The sequence below is a fragment of the Dreissena polymorpha genome, chromosome 3, assembly GCF_020536995.1.
Source record: "Dreissena polymorpha isolate Duluth1 chromosome 3, UMN_Dpol_1.0, whole genome shotgun sequence".
Taxonomy (NCBI): Eukaryota; Metazoa; Mollusca; class Bivalvia; order Myida; family Dreissenidae; genus Dreissena; species Dreissena polymorpha.
Window position 1 is genome coordinate 42,586,591 of NC_068357.1, and position 25,419 is coordinate 42,612,009.

At 36.4% G+C, this 25,419-nt stretch overlaps 1 protein-coding gene and 1 non-coding gene across 2 annotated transcripts in view; one reads left to right on the plus strand and one right to left on the minus strand.

Moving 5' to 3' along the window:
• Positions 1–3,686: 3,686 nt before the first annotated feature.
• Positions 3,687–3,775, minus strand: Trnal-uaa (transfer RNA leucine (anticodon UAA)). Its single transcript is given in 2 exon segments — positions 3,687–3,721; positions 3,739–3,775. It is a non-coding gene; the product is annotated as a tRNA-Leu (tRNA).
• Positions 3,776–21,932: 18,157 nt separating this feature from the next.
• Positions 21,933–25,419, plus strand: part of LOC127874594 (leucine-rich repeat-containing protein 74B-like) — a 29,323-nt gene continuing 25,836 nt past the window's right edge. Inside the window, exons 1-2 of the mRNA XM_052418983.1 lie at positions 21,933–22,079; positions 24,875–25,102. Coding sequence (XP_052274943.1) covers positions 24,929–25,102 — 174 coding nt within the window. The 5' untranslated portion in view covers positions 21,933–22,079; positions 24,875–24,928. The remainder of the gene's footprint in view (positions 22,080–24,874; positions 25,103–25,419) is intronic.

Consider the following 25,419-nt stretch of genomic DNA (forward strand, 5'->3'; position numbering starts at 1 on the left):
TCCCACATATGTTGGACCTGTATATTATTTTCTGCTCCAGCATGCGCATGCATTGTTTCAAGCAATCTAAATCCAATTTAGTAGATGTTGCGTTTAAATAATAAAAAGTTTGTCATCAGTCACATTCAATGGATCAGTGAATGATAGCAAGATTAGTACGATTTGTATAAGTAATAACATCACAATAGTATGACCTTAATAGTCTCTGAAAGAATAATTTGTTAATCTTTTACATATGGTGGCAAAATTAGGCAAGGTGATTTAATGCCTATATACTTAAGTATAAGATGTAAATTATTTCAATCATGGCGTTTAAGTGTTTCAAATGGTGTACTATGACACAACAAGGCCATGGGCAGGTAATAATAGTTTATGTTACTAAGTCTGTCGGACAGCATGTATCAAACACATGCCCCATTATGAATATATTACGCAGTCTAGTAAATCTAAACTAAACGTTGGATCGATTCATTCAACTATTCAAATACCCCATCTTCAGACGATGTTTTCGTATTACCGGTATGTTTATTTATCAATAAAACATGTTTATAAAACACATCCGAGAGCATTTAAAATCAATGGATCGAACGAATTGCTGCAGTTGTACATTCTTCAATATATATTCGAACTCAAAGGGTCGTCATGTAATATACTAACTTCCAAGATGGCGTCGTTTTCGTGTTTTTCGTGAAGGAGTAGGGGATATTTTCACCCGGTAAGCAACTTTTTATTTATAATCTTTTTTAATGATTTCGCCCCTTTCGGCTCTACAGTGTTTGCGCTTCCCTCGGTTTTTCGTTTCAATATCGTAGACGTCGGGATAAAAAAAGTTATCGAAGGAAAACCGTCCACAAATCTTTTGTCTACTTACTTGACGTTCGAGATATTGGATGTACAAATATATTCTCTTATCATACACAGTATTTATTATTACCTGATGTCTTATATAAATGATAATTAATTATTTTTTGCTATTTCCTCGTCGAAAAAGAAATTTGCGATGTTTTAAACTGTTACCGGTGAATATCGAACTGTTGACCGGTCAACAGTTTGAACTGTTGCCCGCTGGAATAATGACGTCATTTCGTCGAAAAAATGACGTCATTTTACAGTTAAACAGTCAAAATTATTTATTTTATCGATAACTGTTGTGTGTTAATAAAAATTTAGTTTGCTGTTATTTCTATGTTGGAAATTTGATCAGGTAATAAAACACTTATTTCATGGATGCTTGGTGAACAGTCAAAACTGTTGTCCCTCGGTATCAGGGCTGACATTTGGAACGGTTGCCCGAGGCCGATAGTACCAAAGTCATCCCTGATACCTTGGGAAACAGTTTTGAATATTCACCGCGCATCCATGAAATAAGTGTATACTGTAGCTACTCTTTCACGAAAAACACGAAAACGACGCCATCTTGGAAGTAAGTTCATAATAACCTCTCTTAAGCCCGGTAAGCACCTGTGTATGCATGCCCCCTCCCCCTTGAACCAAGGGTGTTCAATGCGGGGAATCACGTGGTCAGAATTGAGAAAACATGGCCGCCGATGCTTCGATAAGATGGAAAATTTGAGTGTTTTAACAGGTACATCTTCATTATTACTTACTTGTTTTTAATTGGATGACGCCTATCATAGGGCCAGCCGGACGCCGGTTTCATCGAGTATCAACCGTTTCCCTCTGGTTGGTCTGAGTGTGGAGATTACTCATGGAATATTTTGCGATTTCCTGAACCGTCAATTGCTGTTGTACACGGACTAACAATAATATAACTGTTTTCACACTAATTAGCACTGTTTAAGTACCAGTTGTTCATGCGGACGCATTGAAACTGGCAAAAAATGGATACATCGATTGTTAATGGCGTTATTTTCAAGGTAAACTTGAGTTTCGATTGGTTTTGACGATTGCTGTTGAGCACACACATGGCTGTTATACACGGACAACTTCTAGAACAACTGTTGTTGAGCACGCACATGTCAGGGAATACCGTTTTCTCCGCCGAATACGTCTAAAACAACGTCGCATTGGCATGTTCTGGTACATGTGGCGATACATATCTTATGCGTCCAGCAAAACACACATTTTGGTTGAAAATTGCCATGTTTCTTTTAATGGAAATATTATAACGACAAGTTTTTTTCATAAACTGCAAAACAAAACGAAACACACAAAACAACTTTCATGTATGCTAAGCATATAATCAACGCATATAATAACAAGATAAGTATTGATGCAAAGCATCAAAGGGCGTCGGGAATTTCAGTGTAAAAGGCACTCAATGAAGTTACATGGAACGATTTTTTTTCTACTGTAAATATTAATATATTGGTCGATTATTTTAAACAAAATAGAAAAAGATACTGGTATAACCATTATCTATGATTTTGTGTTGTAACCTCCAAATATTTCATAGTTCATTTTATTTACATTGGTTTCCTTTTTTTACTGGTATCCGTGTGCAGTTTTCATTAATGGAACAGAACTATGTAGGTTTTAAAAAATCTGCTTCATCTTGTAAGCGTAATTTCATATTTTTCTAAAATTCAATGGGAGATGATTCTGAACTTATTCTTACGTTGCTCATTTACGATAGGGGTTGAGTACTCATTTATATGAAAATACTGTAAAAGTTTGAAAAAAATGGAATGAAAACTGTAAATTGTATAAAGAAGCTGCACTTCACAATACTTTGAAATTCAGTAAAAGATCATAATAGATTTATTGCTCCGATATTCATCATTTTCAATAGGGTGCGAGTAATACTGATATAAAAACACTTAACAAGTTTGGAAAGATTCAGACGAAAGTTGTGAACTCTTTTAAACAAGTGGAAATTGTTTATTTTGTCAAATTTAATAGAAAAAAAAAATCTGGACTTATTGTCCCGATGTTTCTCATTTTAAATGAGGTAAAAATGCTCATTGATATGAAGACACTGTAAGTTTGGAAAGAATCTGATGAAAAATGTTGACATAATCACCTAACCAAGCAGTTTTTCACTTTTATTTTTAAATTCAAAGAGACATAATTCTGGATTTATGGTCCGATATTGCTCATATAGAGTTTGGGTTGGGTCCTCATTGATAATAAAAAACATGTGACAGTTTGGGAACAATCGGATGAAAATTTTGGACTTCGCACAAGGATTTCAAAACTTCTCAACTTCTAAGGAAGATAACTATGGACGTAATGGTCGGATAATGCTTAAGGACCCATACCACCTGGATAGTAATACGTGTCGCGCTTTGCGCTCTATATGTGGTTCTTAAAAAAAACTCCGAGGAATGCTTGACTCTAGGGAAACGGGTTGCTGGGACACAGCTCCTCCTTGATAAGCGGCTGCTTCCTTTATCGCAACTCATTGTTACAATCAATAATACGTGTCGCACTTCGCGCTCTATATGTGGTAGGGATAGGCCTATGATGGACAACCATAAAAATACATGGATAATAGATGTGTTGTTTGCATTTATTTGTTAATATAAAAACACGTGTATTTTTTATAAGATATTTAAGTGATGTAATAAATTTTAATTAACGTTGTCACCACGTTGCATCTATTAATTTTAATAAAAATGTCCAATTGTAGTAAAATGGATTTTAAAATGTCTACATAAAACAAAGCTTTATTATATTTATTAACCTGACTGAAAAAATTGTCAGCCGCCGAACTGTTCCGTTCGTGCCGGAACCCAGGATTGAACCGGGGGCATTTGATGACTGTTGCGTAAACAACTTAAGTCTAACGCTCTCCCAACTGAGCTATTCCGGCTGACATTCACTTATGTACTGCTATTTGGTAAAGTTGTGTATAGCGATCGTTATTATATGTCTATTAATAAACTAACACATTGTACGTTTTCGTACCATTACGCCTTCCAATAAACTTGCTTGCGCGATAGGTCGTCAAATATCGTACTACATTGATTCTCCACTAAATAAGCAAATTAGAAAAACCACAAAATAAATATATTTTGATTATGTTTTGTTTTTATACAAAACATCATTTGCTTTTATACAAAACCAGAAAGTTTCGCGTATTTTCCCAGTCCCTGTGATCTTTCCCCTGTGATCAGTTGTGGATCAGTTATTAATTAAAACAATTAGCTTTGCATTATTGGCAATAAATGTTGTAATAGGCACAAATGCAGTACTTATTTACACTAATTTACACAAAAAGTCACCACTATGCAAGATAACAAAAATATATACATTGATCCGTAAAATAACTTCTCCTCCCATATGGAAGGGAATATCCGCCAGTGCATGCATGCTGCTAAATTACAATTTCATTGTGCTTAAAGACAATTGTAGTTTACTTCATGACAACACCATGTTGATATATTACAATTGGTAATACCTGCGATTACATGCATGTTGCTAAATGACAATTGAAGTTTGCTTTATTTTATTTGTTTTAAAATAACTGCGTCTTCCTTGCGTGTTTATGCTTTTTTGTATCAGTTACTGTTACATTATTTGCATACTTCGTTTTAATGTTTACTCGATGTATGCAAATCGTGTATTCTTGCGAGTAAATGACAAATGAATCATTTCTGTTAAAAAGTTCATGTGCCTATCTTCTTGTTGCTGTACTATCATCATTTTAATACTAAGTTATGCGTGAAAATGCATATTTATTGTAAGTTTTACTAAGCGGAATGACCAAGCACAAGGCAGCAGCTCACATGAAGTAAGCCCAATGCCGACTGCATTAAGACGAACGCATTAGTAATACTGAATTCATATAAGAGACGGGGAACCAGAGTTTTCTATTAATTTTCGGTAGTTATCGGTAGTGTTCGTAAAAATGTTAATTTTATGCACGGTGTTGTTACATATATACCCTGACAAATTTCTCCATCGCGCCATTTTAAACGCGTGGTCAACTATCTATTCTAAAAGGTCAAGTATTATTGTTTATTACGTAAATTGCATACTATTTTATTCTCCATTTCGAGCGCTAGGCTTTCATTTGGCTTTCGAGCAATGCCCGTTTGAAGTAAATTGGCGTGATCCCTGATTATAAACTTGATTTCATTTACGTTCCAAACGTCGTGTTGAGCGAGTATTCTCCGGAGGTAGTGTTTTCCGGGCGACACGAATTACCTTAATCTTCCCAAATCTACCCAAATCAAATCTACCCAAATCTTCCCAAATCTACATAAATCTTTGTAAACAATATTATTTTGCGTCATGTTTGTGTGATGGGAACTATTGTTTTGTTTTATGCTTCATCTTTACTCGAGACAATATTATGTAATTTTTCTCACAAAATTACTTTAATAAATATAGGTTACACACCACTTACACAATGATATTTCCAAATCTACACAAAACAGGTGAAGTCTACACTGTGTATTAGCAACCTGCTGTGGTGATCCCAATCTTATCAGCTCAATACACAGGCACTGGCTACTGCCTTAAAAACCCGTTGAATACAATAATACGAACTGATTAACCTTTTAATCCGTTTTATTACCATATATTATTTTATATACGCGTTCTATGCTAAATAATACAAGTAAAATCATAAGATACATTTAAAACACAAAAAAAAATAAGCACGTTGTCACATATAAATAAGATACATTAAAGACACCCATACAGAAATGAAAAGGTAGCGGCTAACTAGCCGCTAGGCAGCCGAAATGGGTTTGTTGGAGGTGGCGTAAGTCAGCCAGTGGCGGCTAGGTTGCGGCTGAATATCCAAAACCTATAGACGGTACTGGCTACCAGAGCCGCAAGCGGCTAATATAGACAAAAAGTAGCCAGAAACAGAACACGGTGAACTATTTCCATTAATTTGAAAAAAATTCAGCTGCTAGCGGAAACTGTAGCCAAAAAAGTAGCCGAAAACAAAACTTTGGTACAATAACCTGTATTAAATGGAGCCAGGTCGTTTCGCCCTTAATCCCGTTCGCCCTAGGTCACCCTGAGTCATTTCGCCCTTGGTCGTTTCGCCCTTACAAGTGGGTTGTTGCGCCCTTATTTAATTCTTCTGTAATATTATTGAAAGGAGGGTGAGAATTATATATCTTTAGGGTAGGGGTAACCTATGGTCTTAAAAAATCAATAAGGTATTTAAAAGATCTATTGCTGACTTACGTTTTTGCAGGTTTTTAGTGTATAAAATCAATAAGGTATTTATAAGATGTATTTATTGAGTTAGGTTTTAGACAGAATGTCTTATGTTTGTTTTAAATGATTATTTAATTATTCAGATTTTTATTGCAAATTTGATTATTAATTGCAATGGTAATTTAGTATTTGTTTATTTTTGGGCAATCAAGATTATTTTATTATTACCAATTTGATGGTTGCGCAATTATGCGTTTGATGTTAATTGCAATCAATTAACGGAACAATTATGATACATTGTGTTACAAACTATGTATTCAAATAATTTCGGGACCAACTACAATTATCAAACAAACATAGATCGGAAGACGTGTGATCAGATGATTTGCGAATTACTAGCACAGAAACATTAAAAGAAGATATTATAAAGGCGTTATATAGTTTTTATAAACTTTAAGCTAGTTTGCATCTTTTGATCTCAAGATATTGGCAGAAAGTGTATATAGAAAGCAACTTGGCTTTGGCAGCGTCATTCGTGAATTTATATTTCGACACGTTCTTATTACAGACGAATTGTGTATTTCGTGTGATCGGATAGTCACACCTCGCCAACAGGTCATCACATGTGATTTATGTGACAGACGACAACATCGGACATGTGATACAGGTACGAGATGCTTATCTAATTTATTTATATTTCGTGTCGGCGCTTTCTGTCTGCATGTTGTCGTTGTTATAAAATACGCTGTTTTCATAAAATTTTATATGTAATAAGATTATCACTTTAGAGCTATCAAAATATATGCAATATAAATAACTTTGTACTTTGTTTTATTTCAAAGCGTCTCTATCATTGTAGCACCTGAAGCAAAAGACACAATAAACAGTAATTAAGATAATATAATACTGTATTAAACAATATTCCATTCAGCTTCTGACGAGCCAAAGATAAATCCTTTAATATCGCTATACGTATACAAATTAGGGCGAAACGACCCAAGAAGTCAATGCTTCACACCCAGAAGAATGTAACAAAATTTTAAACTTTGCAGATGCTCATTCATTAGACCAAATAGTTGTTGAACCAACAAGACTATCTGATACCACTAAGAAATGTCTTGACCTGTTTTTCTTGTCTAATCCTTCTTTAGCCGAAACAGTTAAGGTCATTCCAGGTTTAAGTGATCACTGCATCCCTTTTGTTGATATTTTATCCTCTGCTAGAATAAATCGGAAAGAGAAACGGAAAATACTTCTGTTTGACAAGGCTAACTTGTCGGAAATCAAAACTGGTTTAATAAATTTTATAGATGTAAACAATATAAATGATATGAATGTCCAGCAGCTTTGGGACAAATTCAAAGTCTGTCTTAACACACTTGTTGAAAAACACACACCAACTAAAACTGTTTCAGGCAAGCAGCATCTACCATTGCTGAATTCTGACATTAAAAAGCTAATGAAAAAACGTGACCGGACTCATAGCGTAATGAAAAAGACTAAAAATTACACTTTACTTCCAAAAATTAAGAAGATCAGATCATTAATACAAAAGAAAATTCGTAACTCTTACTGGGACTACATGAACAACATAATATGCGATGAAACAGAACATAAACATGGGACAACTAAACGTTTTTGGGGGTTAATAAAAAGCTTTAAAAATGACTCATGTGGTGTAGCACCCTTGAGGGATGATGGGGTCTTAAAATCTAACCCCAAGGAAAAAGCTGAAGTCTTAAATAAACAATTTTCTTCTGTTTTTACTAATGTCACAAACAGCTCATATCCAGATCTTGGTAATAGCCCGTATAAAAACATGCCATCAATTAATATTACGGTAAATGGTGTTAAGAAACTCCTACTCAAACTGAATCCTTACAAGGCCGCAGGGCCAGACCAAATCAAACCCAGAATCTTACGGGAATGTGCAAATGAAATTGCACTTGTTTTTACAATTCTTTTTAACAAATCACTTTTTTCTGGTTCTGTCCCTTCTGACTGGCCCATGGCTTTTGTAGCTCCTATTTTTTAAAAAGGTGAAAAGTACCAAGCTAGTAATTATAGATCAGTCTCATTAACATGTATTGCCTGTAAATTGCTGGAGCATATCGTTGTTAGTAACATCTTAGACCATCTTGACAACTTTAATATCCTGGTGGACAACCAACATGGTTTTCGAGCCCGGCGGTCTTGCGAAACCCAACTTGTGGGTTTTATCCATGACTTAGCTTCTACCATGCAGAGAGACCAGATGGATGTTGCCATCATGGATTTTAGCAAAGCCTTCGATGTTGTACACCACGGTAGATTGTTGCTGAAACTAGGGCATTATGGCATCACGGGCACTACACACTCTTGGATTAAAGCTTTTCTTGGTAACCGTAGTCAACAGGTTGTTGTAGATGGGGCAACTTCCACCATGGCCCCTGTAATTTCTGGCGTACCCCAGGGATCAGTTCTTGGGCCTCTTCTGTTTCTGCTCTACATTAATGATCTACCTTCGTCTGTGAAGTCAAACGTCCGTCTATTTGCGGATGACTGTGGCTTGTACAGATCAATAAAATCTTTGGCTGACACTATTTAGTTTCAGAGAGATCTAGATAGTCTATCATTGTGGGAGCTGAAATGGAAGATGTCTTTTAACATAGAAAAATGGTATATCATGCATGTTACGAGAAACCGTAAACCATTAAAAACAGCCTACACTCTTCACAATCAACCTCTGTCTGTTGTAAACCAAGCCACCTATCTTGGCGTTGAAGTAAGCTCAACTTTAAACTGGTCACCTCACATAAATAAAATTAGTAGTAAAGCAAGCCAGAGCTTAGGTTTCTTAAAACGAAACATTCATTCTTCTAAAATGGAAACTAAGGCAGCGGCATATAACAGCATTGTTAGACCATCCTTGGAATATTGCTCTAGTGTGTGGGACCCTTACCACCAGAAAGATATTGATACAATTGAAAATGTTCAGCGTCAAGCTGCCAGATTTGTAACAAATAATTACAGCAAGACACCGGGCACGGTCACAAATATAATTAAGGATTTGAATTGGAATACCTTGCAATCAAGAAGACAACACGCGAGACTCATTTTGTTCTATAAAATAGTATATAATCATGTTAATGTCAATCCTCTTCACTATCTCACTCCATACATTAGACACTCACGCCATCACCATCACATGGCATACCAGATACCACCAAGTACAGCTGATTACCACAAATTTTCTTTCTTTCCAAGAACAGTTGTACAATGGAACACACTTCCATCTTATGTAGTCAGCGCTCATACGATCCCTGGATTTAAATCAGTGCTGTCTACATCAGTGTTCCTTCCTTAGATCACATGATTCTGCTTTTATCCTGTTTTTAACTCGACTAATATTCTGACCACATGCACAGATGTATATGTATATATTTAGGTCTTAAGGGCTTAAGGTGTTAGGTTTTACACCTTTTTTATCACTGTTGATAGGATTTTCCTAAGTGGATTGAGTAACTCGGGAAACCTATCAATCTATTTCTTTTTAACCTCCACGCATGGCCATAATGTATCAGTATTGAACATAACCATTATTATAAAAGAAGAAGAAGAAAAATTATGGCGAAACGACCCAGGGCGAACGGGACTTAGGGCGAAACGACTCGGGGGCAAACGGGATTTAGGGGCGAAACGACCCGGATTCGTATTAAACTGTCAGCCGCTAGCGTAAACTGTAGACGGAGGAACGAATGAACAGACGGACGAACGGAAGAAGGGACGAACGAACGGACGGACGAAAGAAGAGACAACGAACGGACGCACGTATAAACGAAGGCATTATGAACTCCACGTCACAATTCAGTCAAGAAACCCGATCGGCAGAAACGTCCGACTGCAGAACGAACAACCAAAAGCAAGTTTAAATAGTGTTCAAGACGAACGAATTGACGGACGGACAAACGAATTGACGGACGGACGAACGGACGGACTAAATAAGGGACGAACGGGCGCACGGACAAACGAAGGAACGACCGAAGGTACGGATGGACATATGAATATGCGGACTGCACAGACTGATATGGGACGACGCCTGACGCACATTTATTAAACCCCGTTTTCCAAAAGCGCATATGCCTAGAGTATTATTCAAGATTAGCCGACTCAGGCAACACAGGTTAATCAGGGACGAAACTTTACGCCTAAACTGGATGTTCGCTTCCATAAAAGGAACAGTGCCATAAAAGCGGAAAATGTTGCGCCGGACTAGCTTGTGCAGTCCTAGAGTGTCAACCCAGACTAGCCGGCGCATTCCGCACAGGCTTATAGGGGCCGAATCATTACGGGATTTTGCTTAGAAAATACTTACTTTAAAGGAAAAATACCATATAGACGGAAAGTGTTGTGCCGGATTATCCTATGCACACTTCAGAGCATAGTCTCTGATGACACTTTCATAAAGGCGGAATGTGTTGTGCCGGATTAGCCTATGCGCACTTCAGAGCATAGTCTCTGATGACACTTTCATAAAGGCGGAATGTGTTGTGCCGGATTAGCCTTTGCGCACTTCAGAGCATAGTCTCTGATGACACTTTCATAAAGGCGGAATGTGTTGTGCCGGATTATCCTATGCGCACTTCAGAGCATAGTCTCTGATGACACTTTCATAAAGGCGGAATGTGTTGTGCCGGATTTGCCTATGCGCACTTCAGAGCATAGTCTCTGATGACACTTTCATAAAGGCGGAATGTGTTGTGCCGAATTAGCCTATGCGTACTTCAGAGCATAGTCTCTGATGACACTTTCATAAAGGCGGAATGTGTTGTGCCGGATTATCCTATGCTCACTTCAGAGCATAGTCTCTGATGACACTTTCATAAAGGCGGAATGTGTTGCGCCGGATTATCCTATGCGCACTTCAGAGCATAGTCTCTGATGACACTTTCATAAAGGCGGAATGTGTTGCGCCGGATTATCCGTTGCGCACTTCAGAGCATAGTCTCTGATGACACTTTCATAAAGGCGGAATGTGTTGTGCCGGATTATCCGTTGCGCACTTCAGAGCAAAGTCTCTGATGACACATTCATAAAGGCGGAATGTGTTGTGCCGGATTACTCTATGCGCACTTCAGAGCATAGTCTCTGATGACACTTTCATAAAGGCGGAATGTGTTGTGCCGGATTACTCTATGCGCACTTCAGAGCATAGTCTCTGATGACACTTTAATAAAGGCGGAATGTGTTGTGCCGGATTATCCTATGCGCACTTCAGAGCATAGTCTCTGATGACACTTTCATAAAGGTTGAATGTGTTGTGCCGGATTATCCTATGCGCACTTCAGAGCATAGTCTCTGATGACACTATCATAAAGGCGGAATGTGTTGTGCCGGATTATCCTATGCGCACTTCCTTCAGAGCATAGTCTCTGATGACACTTTCATAAAAGCGGGATGTGTTGTGCCGGATTATCCTATGCGCACTTCAGAGCATAGTCTCTGATGACACTTTCCTAAAGGCGGAATGTGTTGTGCCGGATTATCCTACGCGCACTTCAAAGCATAGCCTCTGATGACACTTTAAGAACGTGAATTCGGCCCAGTTTTTCCAGAGTAAGGCTCACTTTAACGCTTGTTAGAAATGGGACGTGTCGATAGATTTTGCTAGCGTTTAATATAAAAAGTATAGATACAATCAAAAAACGAGTTTCGTTTTTTTTCCGTTTCGAAAATCTTTCCTAGAAAACCGTAAGTATTTTAAATGCGGTCAAGTAGCATAATTTTGAAACCGCTTCCTAAAATAATATTTTCGCACATAAATTTCCAGGCGTTAAACCTGCCAATACAATATTAAACTAACAAAATAGAGTTGAACCAAAGGTAAACCAGTTATAGTTGATATTTAAATGTGTACTTAGTATCTCTTTATTGGCCATATAACTCATTCAGCTTGACACTCATGTATAGGCTTATTATTGACTATACTTGTAACGCCTGCTGTAACCACTTTCGGTAATAGTTTTAATACACTGGGTCATATGAATGACAAGTTGCCTTTTCAATTTTTAAGTAATTATTGGAATTTATGTTTATTACTTAAATAATAAATATGATATTATTGTGCATTACAAATGTAATTAATGCGTGTATTAAGTATCGTTTAAAGTACCTATCGAATTTCATTTAGTTTTTTTTCTAATCGAAAATATAGTCTAGGCGGAAAAGGTTGTCCCTAATTAGCCAGTGCGGACTGCACATGCTAATCTAGGACGATACTCTACGCACAAGCATTAAGCCACGTTTTCCCAGACTGAAGCTCATAAACAAATACGAATGATGCATGTGATGGGAGAGATATGGGCAGAACGCCATAAACCAGGACGCTGGTGTGATGGGAAGGCGAAAAACAGCATTTTTACCGAAAAAGTAATTGGCGTCCTTACTACGACAATCAGACATTTCCAGAAACACAATCTTAGGTCGCCGTAAGGACGCCAGTCCGGTGTGACGGGGCTAACGTAGTAACAAAGTAATACAACACAATCAACGTCTCAAGTCATTTGTATCACAGAGTCATGTCGAGCCTCGTGGTTCCGGTGTTATTTATTTATTAGCGAATAGGTCTTTAAAACTACTAAATTAGTACATCGGTATATGTGAGTTAGGGGGTAGGTAGTTAAAGTGTAAATAGCAGACATGTAACATGAATACACAATTAGAGGTAGTTAGTGAACGAGAACAAAACTTATCCGGAACAAATATTACTAAAGATCGACGACACGAAACAATTAAGTGTCTTTATTACACAAAGAAATCGCCATCAACCCTTTATTTGGGTCCTCATTCCGCAGTCAAAAACATGATATTAGAGGGTGAGGCATCGTCTTATTTTTTTCGACGAAAAATGCCTAATGTTTCCTTATCATTTTCTTAAAACATGTTCGAGATTCTCAACAAAACAGTCGATATGCGTCATGAAAGTAAAAACATCAACATTAAATGGCTAATGGTAGTTCGTGTCGCCGCATTCGGCATGATGCAGACGTTTTTACCCACTCACCGCGTTTTAGTAAATGAGGCTATTGGAAGGTTACAGTATACTAAATACTTGTGGTGTTCAATGCTATACCCTCTGAAAAATGGAACGTCATTTATTTGAAGACACAATTCTCTCTATGGGCACTTGCCATGACTTTATTTGTAGATATCTATGTGTGCATGTGGTAGAGAAAACATTGTTGTATACTACGAATTCAGTGTTTTGCTTTTCGGTTGGAGACTACATGAGACTTTGACAGATGGCGGGAAACCATCATCAACTGGAGTTAAGCCGGTAAAAAGATGGCCTTAAAACAGTGACCGTTGATTTGCGTCGAGTTCTTTCTTACATACTGTATGACCTATCTTTTTTATTGTTTAAATCAATTCGGCTCGGAATGCTCTTTAAGAAAAGGTATGGTTATGAGGGTGTCTACGCGCAAAAGTTTGACTTTATTTTTCGTTGAAGTTGTTGGTTTTACATTGAATTTGATAAGGAAATCTTTTGGTATATTGTGACCTTGGAAGACGGTATTTCGACATAATGAATATTCATTGTATTTAAATGAGGCATTTTTTACGGAGGATTCCAGAGATAGTCGATATATCAAGATTGATACCGGAGATTCTGATTTTGATGTTTAGAGTGATCTCCCGGCAATAGTAATTTACGCTGCAATTTGCGCCGGAATTATGTTTTTGAATACTGGTTCTCCTTTTTGCAACGTGAACTATTTATAATGGCGGTGTATGCAAAACCGAAAACTAATCCTAAATCAGAGACGCACTAGCAATCGACTTAAGAAGAAATATAGATCCACAAAGATATTAACAGCTTGTTAAATTCAGTAGCAACATAGCCAAATGCACATAGTAAAACAAAGAACGCCGTTAGAATAAGCATTCATACAAAGTCCAAAAGGTTAACTGCAGTTGTCAATAACACACACGCAGAAAAGATATAAATGAAGTAAATATAAACTTATCAATATGACACAAGTATATGAAGTGCTTGTACAGCTAGTGTAACTAGGCGAAATGCAACTACCATGTTACAGAATGCACATGACAGTTGTTAAGATAAGAATGTCATTTAACATCATGCATGCACTGGCGGAAATTCCCTTCCATACTCCCATAAGCGAAAAAAAACATTACATACTAGTCGCCGCCCTCCAGGGCGACGCCAATTAAATAGATTTTCCTTGATTCTCTTAGTACTAACACTTTTCCAATAAAATAGTTCAGTATTAAAACTATCAACATATTTATAACTGTTTTCACATAGTCAGAAGCTCAGGAAAAGTACAATACTGCTCACATAGGCACCAACCAGTATTGAAAGGGCCTTCGGGGTTTGGAAGCGAACCTTTCGTGTCCTTCATGGTGAGGTATGTAAGGAAATTGTTTATATTATTAATGAAAAAATTTATTGAACATTATAAAATAAAATGTATTTAATCAACAATGATTGTTAATCGAAATTGACATCATCATATATTTCTAGGCTAAGAGTTGGAAAAAAAAGTTACAAATAACTTAACATTATGTTTGCATGCCATAGACACACTTCAGTTCTTAAATTCAACTTACTAATAGACGGAAAAATATGCTGAATATTCTAAATATGAATAAATGTAACTGACTTTGACATAGTGAACAAGTCAATGTAACAGCATTATACACAACTTTCTCGTATTACTGTAAAGTACTGATACATTACTGAATGCCAGCTAAAACAATTAAAACATTTTTATATATGTTTTTGTGTATCTGTTAGAGCTCATAAGAAATACATAAGATATTAGTAAATTGTTACACTCGGGAAAAAAGTATTTGTTACTATTTACTCTGCATCAAGCATTGGGGAAAAATTTGACAACATTTTTAACAATGACTTTCGATGTAACATTATTTTTCAATGTTATTCCTCCAATTTCTGTTTATAAAAGATTAGAATGAAGCCTGCCAAGGTCAGCCGCATCATCATTGCCTGTGCTGTTCTTCATAATCTGCGGTTGATGTGGGGGAACCAGCAGTGGATCCGGGACCTTAAGAAGAGGTTGCCAAGGGAGATTTGTTTAAGGCTGTATCGGATGGGAGAAGAGTTAGAGATACCATTGTCGCATCTTACTTTACTTAGGAAATTAACAGATTAATTTTTTTCATTATATTTGTGCTTGTATATCTCGGAGTCATACACTGATAGTTTGGTTCCTTGTTTGTTTATGTGGGTTTAACAGCATTGGAACAACCATAAAAAGTGAACAAAATATATTATTTCAATGCCTATATAATATTTTTGAAACAATGTTTAGGTAATAACCTCATTTGTACTCACTAATTTTTGGATTTTTTAATGAGAATATCAGTCTGTACTGTGATTCTTTCGTAGAACTTTTCGTGTTTGTCTGTCAAGCTGTTCTGTTTGGCATAATACACCATCTGCATCTCGCTCAGTGACCTGTATATGTTTAAATATTTTTGCTTTTCTTGGTTTACTCTATGAACTACTTACAAAAATGGTAAGCATTGTTCTGAATGATTTTGATTATTGATAGCCATCAGCTAATTTATTATGGTTATTGTTAAACAATGATCTGATTCTATTGGTTCAGTATGTCCGTTTAATTGTAAGCAAATAATTTCAATTTAAAGAATATGATATTGTCATTATATAGTTTAAAGTTGAATTTTAAGCTTATATAAATGAAGCAAAGTCCACGAATAGTTAAATACATACATATATACATACTTAGTCTGAGGCTCTTTCTTGTTACTGTTGCAACGTGGGTGTTCATCTGTATCTGCTGATTCACATCTTGCCTGATCTCTGATGAACATACATTATAGAACACTGTTATAGATCTATTATGTTAAGATCATATTATTTGTTTCATTGAGTCAACTTTGTTAACAGAAGAGATATTGTGAAGTTTTTATTTGTTTTATACATGCTGTACAGTAGAGATATAATATTGGAAACTGATTCTTACACTGTTAAAATCGTCAATAATCGAAGTTTAGTCTAAACATTCGAAGTTTAGTCTAAACATAATAAAATCTTGGGCAAAATACCGCTTTAGCCCCCGCCAGAGGGGTGGATATGCACACGGAATGAGCCCATTGTGTTCATTCAGTGTGTATTCACACCTCTGGCGGGGGGGGGGGGCTTAAGTGTTATATTGCCAAATCTTGACGAATGAATGAACAGTCAAACCAATACAATTTTCTGATTGTTACCACAATAACAGCTCGATCAGATAATGGCTTCAGGTTGTATGACAGCCTTGTTTAACAACGGTTATTTCAAACATAACTTTTTAACCATTTGTTTCGTAGATTAAATAATTGTACCCCACTCTTGATTTTCCAAACGATGGCAGCTTCCAAGTCCATATTAAACCATCTTGCTATTTTGACTATAAATGTCGTGTCCAAAACATATTTGATACGTATTATACGTTATTCTATGTCTAATATGGCTTATTTTCAGTACTAATTCATAATTTAATAGCTTTTTTAGCAAAGTACTACAGAAATACTTACCTGCGGTCACGCAAGCCTAAACTTTATATTGCTACTGTAATGAAGTTATAGAATCAAAGCTTATTGATGATTGTTGTTGTTAACTAGTTACCTTGTGAATTGAAATGTGTCTGAGTTGGTGTCTGTAGCTATAAGGTTTTATGTCCGCTTCGAGGTTATATGTACAGTCTGTCCTCTATCCGGCTCATGTAAAACGAGTACTGAAAAGAGACAAATGCAAGACTATCATTTCAATAAAAATATTCTTGAAAATACTAACCTGGAACGAAAAAAAAAGCTACTAATCTACATCATCAAATGTGTAAAGTGTATTCACTCGAAAAAAATATACTTTTTACAAAAATACTTGATGAATTGATCTCTTTAAGCGTAAAACACAGTACACTATCTGTAGGAAATAAAATACACTTTCAAGTTGTTTAAATTCATGCCCAATTCCAAATCATATCCATCCTTTATGTTCTGGTCACACACTGTATAGTAAGAGGGTAAAATGTTATCCTGTCTTTAAAAAGTTTATATGTACTTGTCCCTTTCGCATGAATTTTTTTCTGAAAACAATGGAACATTCACTTAAATGACAATATCATGAAGCTATTTCTTCAAGCAAAAACAGCAATCCAAAAACAAATATAAATAAAACTGTCTGTAGGAAAAGCAACATTTTCAAATACTCGCAAGCCATTACAAAAGGCAGCTACACCGAAAGAGGCTAGCAATAAAATTCCTTTTGAAAATAAAATTTTGATGATCCAGATTGCCAATTTCGTATACGAATTAACATTTTCAGTGCGTTTGCATAAGATATGTATCGCTACATGTATCAGAACATGCCAATGCGATATTGTTGTAGACTTATTCGGCGGAGAAAACGGTATTCCTTGACATGTGCGTGCTCAACAACAGTTGTTCTAGAAGTTGTCCGTGTATAACAGCCATGTGCGTGCTCAACAGCAATCGTCAAAACCAATCGAAACTCAACTTTACCTTGAAAATAACGCCATTAGCAATCGATGTATGCATTTTTTTGCAAGTTTCAATGCGTCCGCATGAACAACTGGTACTTAAACAGTGCTAATTAGTGTGAAAACAGTTATATTATTGTTAGTCCGTGTACAACAGCAATTGACGGTTCAGGAAATCGCAAAATATTCCATGAGTAATCTCCACACTCAGACCAGCCAGAGGGAAACGGTTGATACTCGATGAAACCGCGTCCGGCTGGCCCTATGATAGGCGTCATCCGATTAAAACAAGTAAGTAATAAGGAAGATGTACCTGTTTAAACACTCAAATTTTCCATCTTATCGAGGCATCGGCGGCCATGTTTTCTCAATTCTGATCACGTGATTCCCCGCATTGGTGTTGCATCACACGCAGCTTCCGTCTGAATAGCAAATATGTCAGGACAATGCACCCTTTCACGTGGTTACAGCCGCCGTGCTTAACACGAATAACACCCATATTGGGATGAAACTGTCTAACAGTCAAGACGTATTTTATTGAATGTTCGAATCGCCGTCTTCAACCATCTTTCATGTAGCATTAAACGAAATGGTGCATCAAAACATCTTAATCTGATGAAAAGTCCAACAGTATACTCCAGCATTGAATCAAATGGTATCAATCAAAAGGTATAACAAAGAATATCTAGCCACTCAGGAGTGCAAAAGCATATTCCAACATTGACTCTGTATGCATTTGATTAAATACACAGTATTTTTAAATTTTGTTAACATAAATATAAATTACCTGGATAACCAGAGGCACCATTTCTATAATTTTACTCCGGATACACGTAAAGCTATAAAACCCATGTCTATATGGCAGTGAACACCCAGTTGATGTTGTTATATTTGCATGACGTCACTGGTTCGCGTGATAGACAAACGATTTTTTTAAATATTGAAAATGACCCTTAACCGCCCCCGAAGGTTGTTTCAGAAGTCTTAGTCTTGACAGAAGTTATTCAAGATATGTCCGCTGTTCATTGAATGTGATGGAACATCAGAGCCTATGGCTTCTCAAGAGTGCAGCATTCTTATCGAGCATTGAACTGTATTGTATTAACCCGCATTGAATCTTATAGTACATCAAATTCAGACGAATTGGTGTCATTGCAACACTCCAATCTGCTTCTGTTTTACATTCAAGCTTTTGCTCACATAATAAATGTATACGCAGCGACGTAAATTAGATATTATGTTTGAATAATATCTGCTGTCATAAAAGTTGTATCTGTATACTAGAGAAGTAAATTTTGAAGGGACTTAAATTTAATTGCAAGAATGCTATTACGAGTCGAAATATGGTATCCGTTTGTTTTTTCGCTTAAACATAATTGGCATTAACGCAATCCTCTTTCTCGACTTAAGGTAGCGCACCTCTAATGATTTCCCGCGATTTCTTCGAAGGTTGAAGAGCCTACTATTAGGTGCCGTAGCCTAGTGGTTAAGGCGATAGACTAGAAATCTTTTGGGATATTCCCGCGCAGGTTCGCATCCTGCCGACGACGTATACTTTTTTGCGACGCGTTTTATTTATTTTCTAACGTAATTTGATTTAATATGGCATATAAGCTATATTTATTGTTAAATATGTTGCAATTTTTATGTACATTCTTCAATTATTAAAATTAAAACAACGTTATGGCAAAATTGGGTGATTTACTGTTGAAAATACGAACCATGCATGTTGCATTTTTATTTTTATTTCAAAAAGTAAACGGTAAATCTGTCTAGTTCTTGGTATTTTTGCTGTATATAGTGTTTCTATAAAAACTAAGTTTAAAATATGACTTAAATGATACTATTTTGAATTTTATGACACTTTGTTTTTAACCGACCCAATTTTTACTTGGCTGAAATCACTTACATTTCATGGCGCTCTTCCATAGATAAAAATTTGTAAAAAATAAATGTCTGTAAAAGAATACTTATTTCATCTTGTTTAAACTTTAAACACCTTTACAGCATCTGTACACACCAACTGCATGCCCATATTTGGAAATTTGAATGAATTATGGAACTTTTATATACGCCAGGGGTGAAAATAAACTGGACAAAAGCCGAGCGTGGGGGTGGTTTTGAAAAAATCGGTATATTTTTTTAAAAAGCATGGAAAGCCTACCTACAAATTTGCATGTAGTTCAGTGAAATGATGCTGATTAAGAAAATAATTAATTAGATTATATTTGGATATGTGCCCATTAGAGGTGCGCTACCTTAAGGATAACAGAAGTGCATATGCAGTGAAAAGGAAATCAGCAGTGTACCAGCTTAATTTGTTTAAAAGGATCTTTGCACGGTTTGGTAAATTGACAAAATTGAAAAAAGTTGTTTCAGATTCGCAAATTTTCGTTTTAGTTATGATATTTGTGAGGAAGCAGTATTACTGAACATTTACCATAGTCCAATATAGCCATTATATGTATCTTTTGACGATTTGAAAACCTACAAAATTATAAAGCGTTGCAACGCGAAACGATTGAATAATTTGGAGAGTTCTGTTGTTGTCGTTTAAATTTACGAAACTACGAAGATTGCTTATGTAATGTATAAAATACTTAAATTGTGTACAACCGGCGGAATAGTCGAGAGTGCTTGTGCGTTTTTACGTCAGACTAATTCCAGGACTCCGGGGGTCACTGGTTCGAGCCCTGGTACTGGCTACTTTTTTTCCTTTTTTTAATTTTATTCTTGATTTTTTACTGGAGCTTTTAAGATCCAATGTTTACATTTATCAATATAAAGCATTAAATGACAAACTTCAAAATATGCCAAAATCTGTGAAAAGGCCCCTTTAAGTAAAAGAACGAGTCAACAGAACACAATTCTCAAAGAACGAGTGGAGGGTCGCTAGAAGGAGAGACTTTTACACTTCTAGACTGTTGCAATGTGCAATGCCCGTAAAGGCTTAACAAAAGGAGTTTGTCCGTTAATATGACTTTGATGTTTCTGGTATTGATCCGTACTTGAAAAACGACGTCCCTATGTATTCAAGACCGAGGAGTCAGTATATTTTGCATGCAGTTAAATTGCTAATTTTAGAACCGCATTATTAACGAATTATACCGCAAGCAAGCGCTACACCAGTTACGCGGTCTTTGTCATTGTTTCAGTTTTTATGTCCCCCACTATAGTAGTGGGGGACATAATGTTTTTGCCCTGTCTGTTGGTCTGTTGGTTTGTTTGCGCCAACTTTAACATTTTGCAATAACTTTTGCTTTATTGAAGATAGCAACTTCATATTTGGCATGCATGTGTATCTCATGAAGCTGCACATTTTTAGTGGTGAAAGGTCAAGGTCATCCTTCAAGGTCAGAGGTCAAATATATGTGGCCAAAATCACTCATTTTATGAATACTTTTGCAATATTGAAGATAGCAACTTGATATTTGGCATGCATGTGTATCTCATGGAGCTGCACATTTTGAGTGGTGAAAGGTCAAGGTCATCCTTCAAGGTCAGAGGTCAAATATATGTGGCCCAAATCGCTTATTTTATAAATACTTTTGCAATATTGAAGATAGCAACTTGATATTTTGCATGCATGTGTATCTCATGGAGCTGCACATTTTGAGTGGTGAAAGGTCAAGGTCATCCTTCAAGGTCAGAGGTCAAATATATGTGGCCCAAATCGCTTATTTTATAAATACTTTTGCAATATTGAAGATAGCAACTTGATATTTTGAATGCATGTGTATCTCATGGAGCTGCACATTTTGAGTGGTGAAAGGTCAGGGTCATCCTTCACAAGGTCAAGGTCATCCTTCAAGGTCAAACGTCATATAGGGGGACATTGTGTTTCACAAACACATCTTGTTGGTTTACAATTTTACAAGACCTCAAGTGCTATGTCGGCAGTTACGTGAACGCGATTATTTTTATAAACTCTATTAGTATGACGACATGGCAACACACGACGCTATTCGAGAAATTATTTAATGAAAACTAACGGTACAAATAAGTCGTATAACTAATATCTAAGAGAATATGAAACTTTTATATGGTATATATGCAAATCCTTTTGATTTAATTTTAAACGAAGAACTATCGTCATTAAAGCGTATAAACATTCTCCGGAAGTATGTCAGCTGATCACAGACCCAGCGTTAAGAGCCTCTTCATAATCCGGTTTAAGTCAGTCGCACGGCTATTGTTCTTGTTATAGCATTATAACGTCTCGGCTGGCCGTTTACCGAGTTCAGGTCATTGATTAAGTAGGATTAATGATTATATCCAACTAATCCTCTAAAAATGTGTACAAATATCAGTTGAAAATTAGCTGAGAGCTGATCGAGTGAGTGTTACTGTTTGTTTCGCTGTGAGTATCCGATCCCTTCCGTCTAGAGGCTGGTTGGTCTGTCGAGTGTTGTGCTGTGTGCTGACTTGGAAATAACGGACGATATGTCTTTGCATGGTACTGTGAGTATTTCTATCACAACCGGATTGTTACTACATCTTACGACAAATAAACTTTCAACTGAAAAGAAAATGTTACAAACGTGCAGCGTTGTTGTAAAGACGAAAACGAGCATATAAACAAGTGCACCATTTCCATGTCAATGTTTGCATTTACTCAAAGATGTAAGATGGACTTTATAGCGAATTATGTCTATAAATGTAAAATGTTTTCTGTTGAAATTTTAATCAGTTCCAAAATTGCACATCGTTGAAAATGTCTAGCTAATATCTGATTATACGCAATAAAGCCCGAACACTTGTATAATATTTTAATTCTCGTTGTAAGAGTACTAATATTGTGCTAACACTGTTAACCCATTTTTTCCTTGTGGACTCTCCCATCCATCTTAATTGGATCAATTTTTTTTCCAAAATTAGGGATTTCTAGTATATTTATTTCTATATTTAGAATATTTACAGAAATTCCTTAACGCAACCAGCGCAGACCCTGATGAGACGCCACATTATGCGGCGTCTCATCTGGGTCTACGCTGTTTGCCAAGGCCTTTTTTCTAGACGGTAGGCATAAATGGGTTAATGTTCTCATGCAGAAATTAGGTGCACCTAGTGTTCCTTCATACGTAAATCTAAGTGAAAGAATACTCCATATCTCAGCGGTATTTATTATTCTAAAACTGTCATGGTCTTGCACATTCGATTTAACTTTGCTTTCATCGAGTTGAGCGCTTAAGTAATTAAATACTCGGCGTAACATATCTCAACTCACCGTGCATGAGCGAATAGAAATCTTACTATAACGTTTGTTGTAGACCATTTAAAATTTACCTTAATAATGTTCTCAAAGAAAAACTTGTGAAAAATCTGTGCTCTGAGAATAATTGTGTCACTTAAGATGATCGTACATAGTGTAGATATAACTGTGACATTATTGTCGAAACAAAATAAGTTAAATATTGACTAGTACTGAAGTATAAATGAGATTTATTCATGACACAACAAGGTATATTCTTTTACTAAATGATATGTGATATTTAAACAGAACAACTGTATTGATTAATACATATGGGTCTTGCTCTATGAAAAGGGGTTGAATGCATGTGCGTATAGTGTCGTTCCTCCAGATAAGCCTGTGCAGTCCACACATGCTAATCTGGGACGACACTTTCCGCTTTTATGATATGTTTCTTGTTAAGAAAGTATCTTATCCAGTTTAGGCCGAAAGTTTCGTCCATGATTAGCCCCACAGGCCTCACAGGCTCATCAGGAACGACACTTAAAGCATATGAATTTTATCCTATTTTCACAGAGCACGGCCCATATATATCCATGCCAAAAATACTTTAATTGGGCTGCGTTATGTTGTTAATGTGTACGATGGTAAGTTTATACCTTTGGAGTTAAGGCTTGTGTGCCACTGTAAAAAACAATCTTTCTGTTTCCTTAGCCCATTTATGTCTAGCGTGTAGAAAAAAGGATTTGGCAAACAACGTAGACACAGATACGGCGTCTCATCAGGGTCTGCGCTGTTTGCTGAAAGGAATTTCTGTAAGAAATATTCTAAATATATAAATACATATACTAGACATCCCTAATTTTGGAAATAAATTGATCCAATTTAGAAGGATGGGAGAGTTCACTAGGTATACAAGGGTTTATAATACCCAATGTAAAGTATGTGTTTACTGTTTATGACATTTGGACTTAATGTGGTATCATTGATTCACGTGACATTGTTTTCGGCAAATTTGACACAAGTTGCAATTTATGTGGTGGAGGTGATATCGAGCATATGATATAGATTTGAACTTCGAACTGGCATGCGTACCAATACAAAAATCTATTGAGCATAATCAATTTTAATATTCCAAAATAATCAGTTATCCGCGAACAACACATTCTTTCAATAATGCTTTTATTGCGGTTTGAACCCTAGGCAAATATCGTTTACCTGTATTGGCTTTTATTTGAATAATTGTTATTGCAATCGATTTTGTTTTGCTTTTTACTTAGTTTTAAGTGCTATTTATTATTATAGAAACATTCGTTTAAAGAACAAATCACGCGGTGTACATACTTATTACATGCCTTGGAAACAGTGAAATTATAACCGTAGTTTTCGAAACGGTCGGAATTCATATAGTGGATAAGGTATCAGCTTCATTTAATTTAATTGAGCAGCGCTCTGTGAAAAGGGGGTTTACTGCATATGCGTAAAGTGTCGTACCAGATTAGCCTGTTCGGACTGCACCTGCACAGGCTAATCAGGGACGACATTTTCCGACTAAACTAGATTTTTGCTAAGAAAATACTTTCATTCAAACTAAAAAATATCATACAAGCGGAAAGTGTTGTCCCTGATTAGCCTGTTCGGACTGCACCTGCTGATATGGGACGACACTTTACGCACATGCATTAACCCCCTTTTTCACAGAGCACGGCCAAATTAAACACTGCATATGTAGTATTTAGGCTTTCGTTCCCATGGTCATGGGCATTGAATACATAGAAAGTATCACTATTACACGTACTAAGTGTATCGATGAAAACACAAACTATACGCATTTATTTTATTTAGTAAACATTTCGTAAAATACAATATAAGACATCCACATATCTAACAATATTATAATTAAAATTAACCAAATGTTTATATTGATATATACAAATGTATGTTTATATATATACATATATATATATATGGCGCAAACCGGAATAAAATAGATAATTGTATCAGTTAAAAAAAGCAATATTTAATACTCGAAACATCGTTTAATCACATTGTTTATATCGTTAAGAGCGGCCTGTAGCACACTACTGACACACACACGCGGGTTCCCTTGCTGGACGCCATGTCTATCTCTAACTCCGACTACCTCGATATGCTTGTCGACACTGACAGCGACAAGCGCCTCCTCGACATTGAGCCCATCGGAAGTTCCTGCTCATCGCGTACCATCACCCCGGTCATTACCTCTACACCCTCACGACGGACACCAAACCTAAAAGGAAGCGCCAAATTCCAGGTATGTATTCTGGCATGCACCGTCATTGGCACCCTTCACAGTCTGAAAGAAGTAGAGGTGAGTTCAAATCAGAGCTAAGCACTGGTATCAAGATAACTTGGGATGTAGAAATGGTGTCCGAAGTGACATCGGACCCAGGTCTGATCATCACTCAATATTGGTTTCCTTTGTGCAAGAGGTCTGAGGTTCGATCCTCGATCACATTGTGTTTTCCGTGATTCTGGTCCCGGATTCGATCCTCACTCAAATTGTGTCTGCCGTGCTACTGGTTCCGGGTTGGAGTCTCACTTTAATGCTGTCTGCCGTGCTACTGGTTT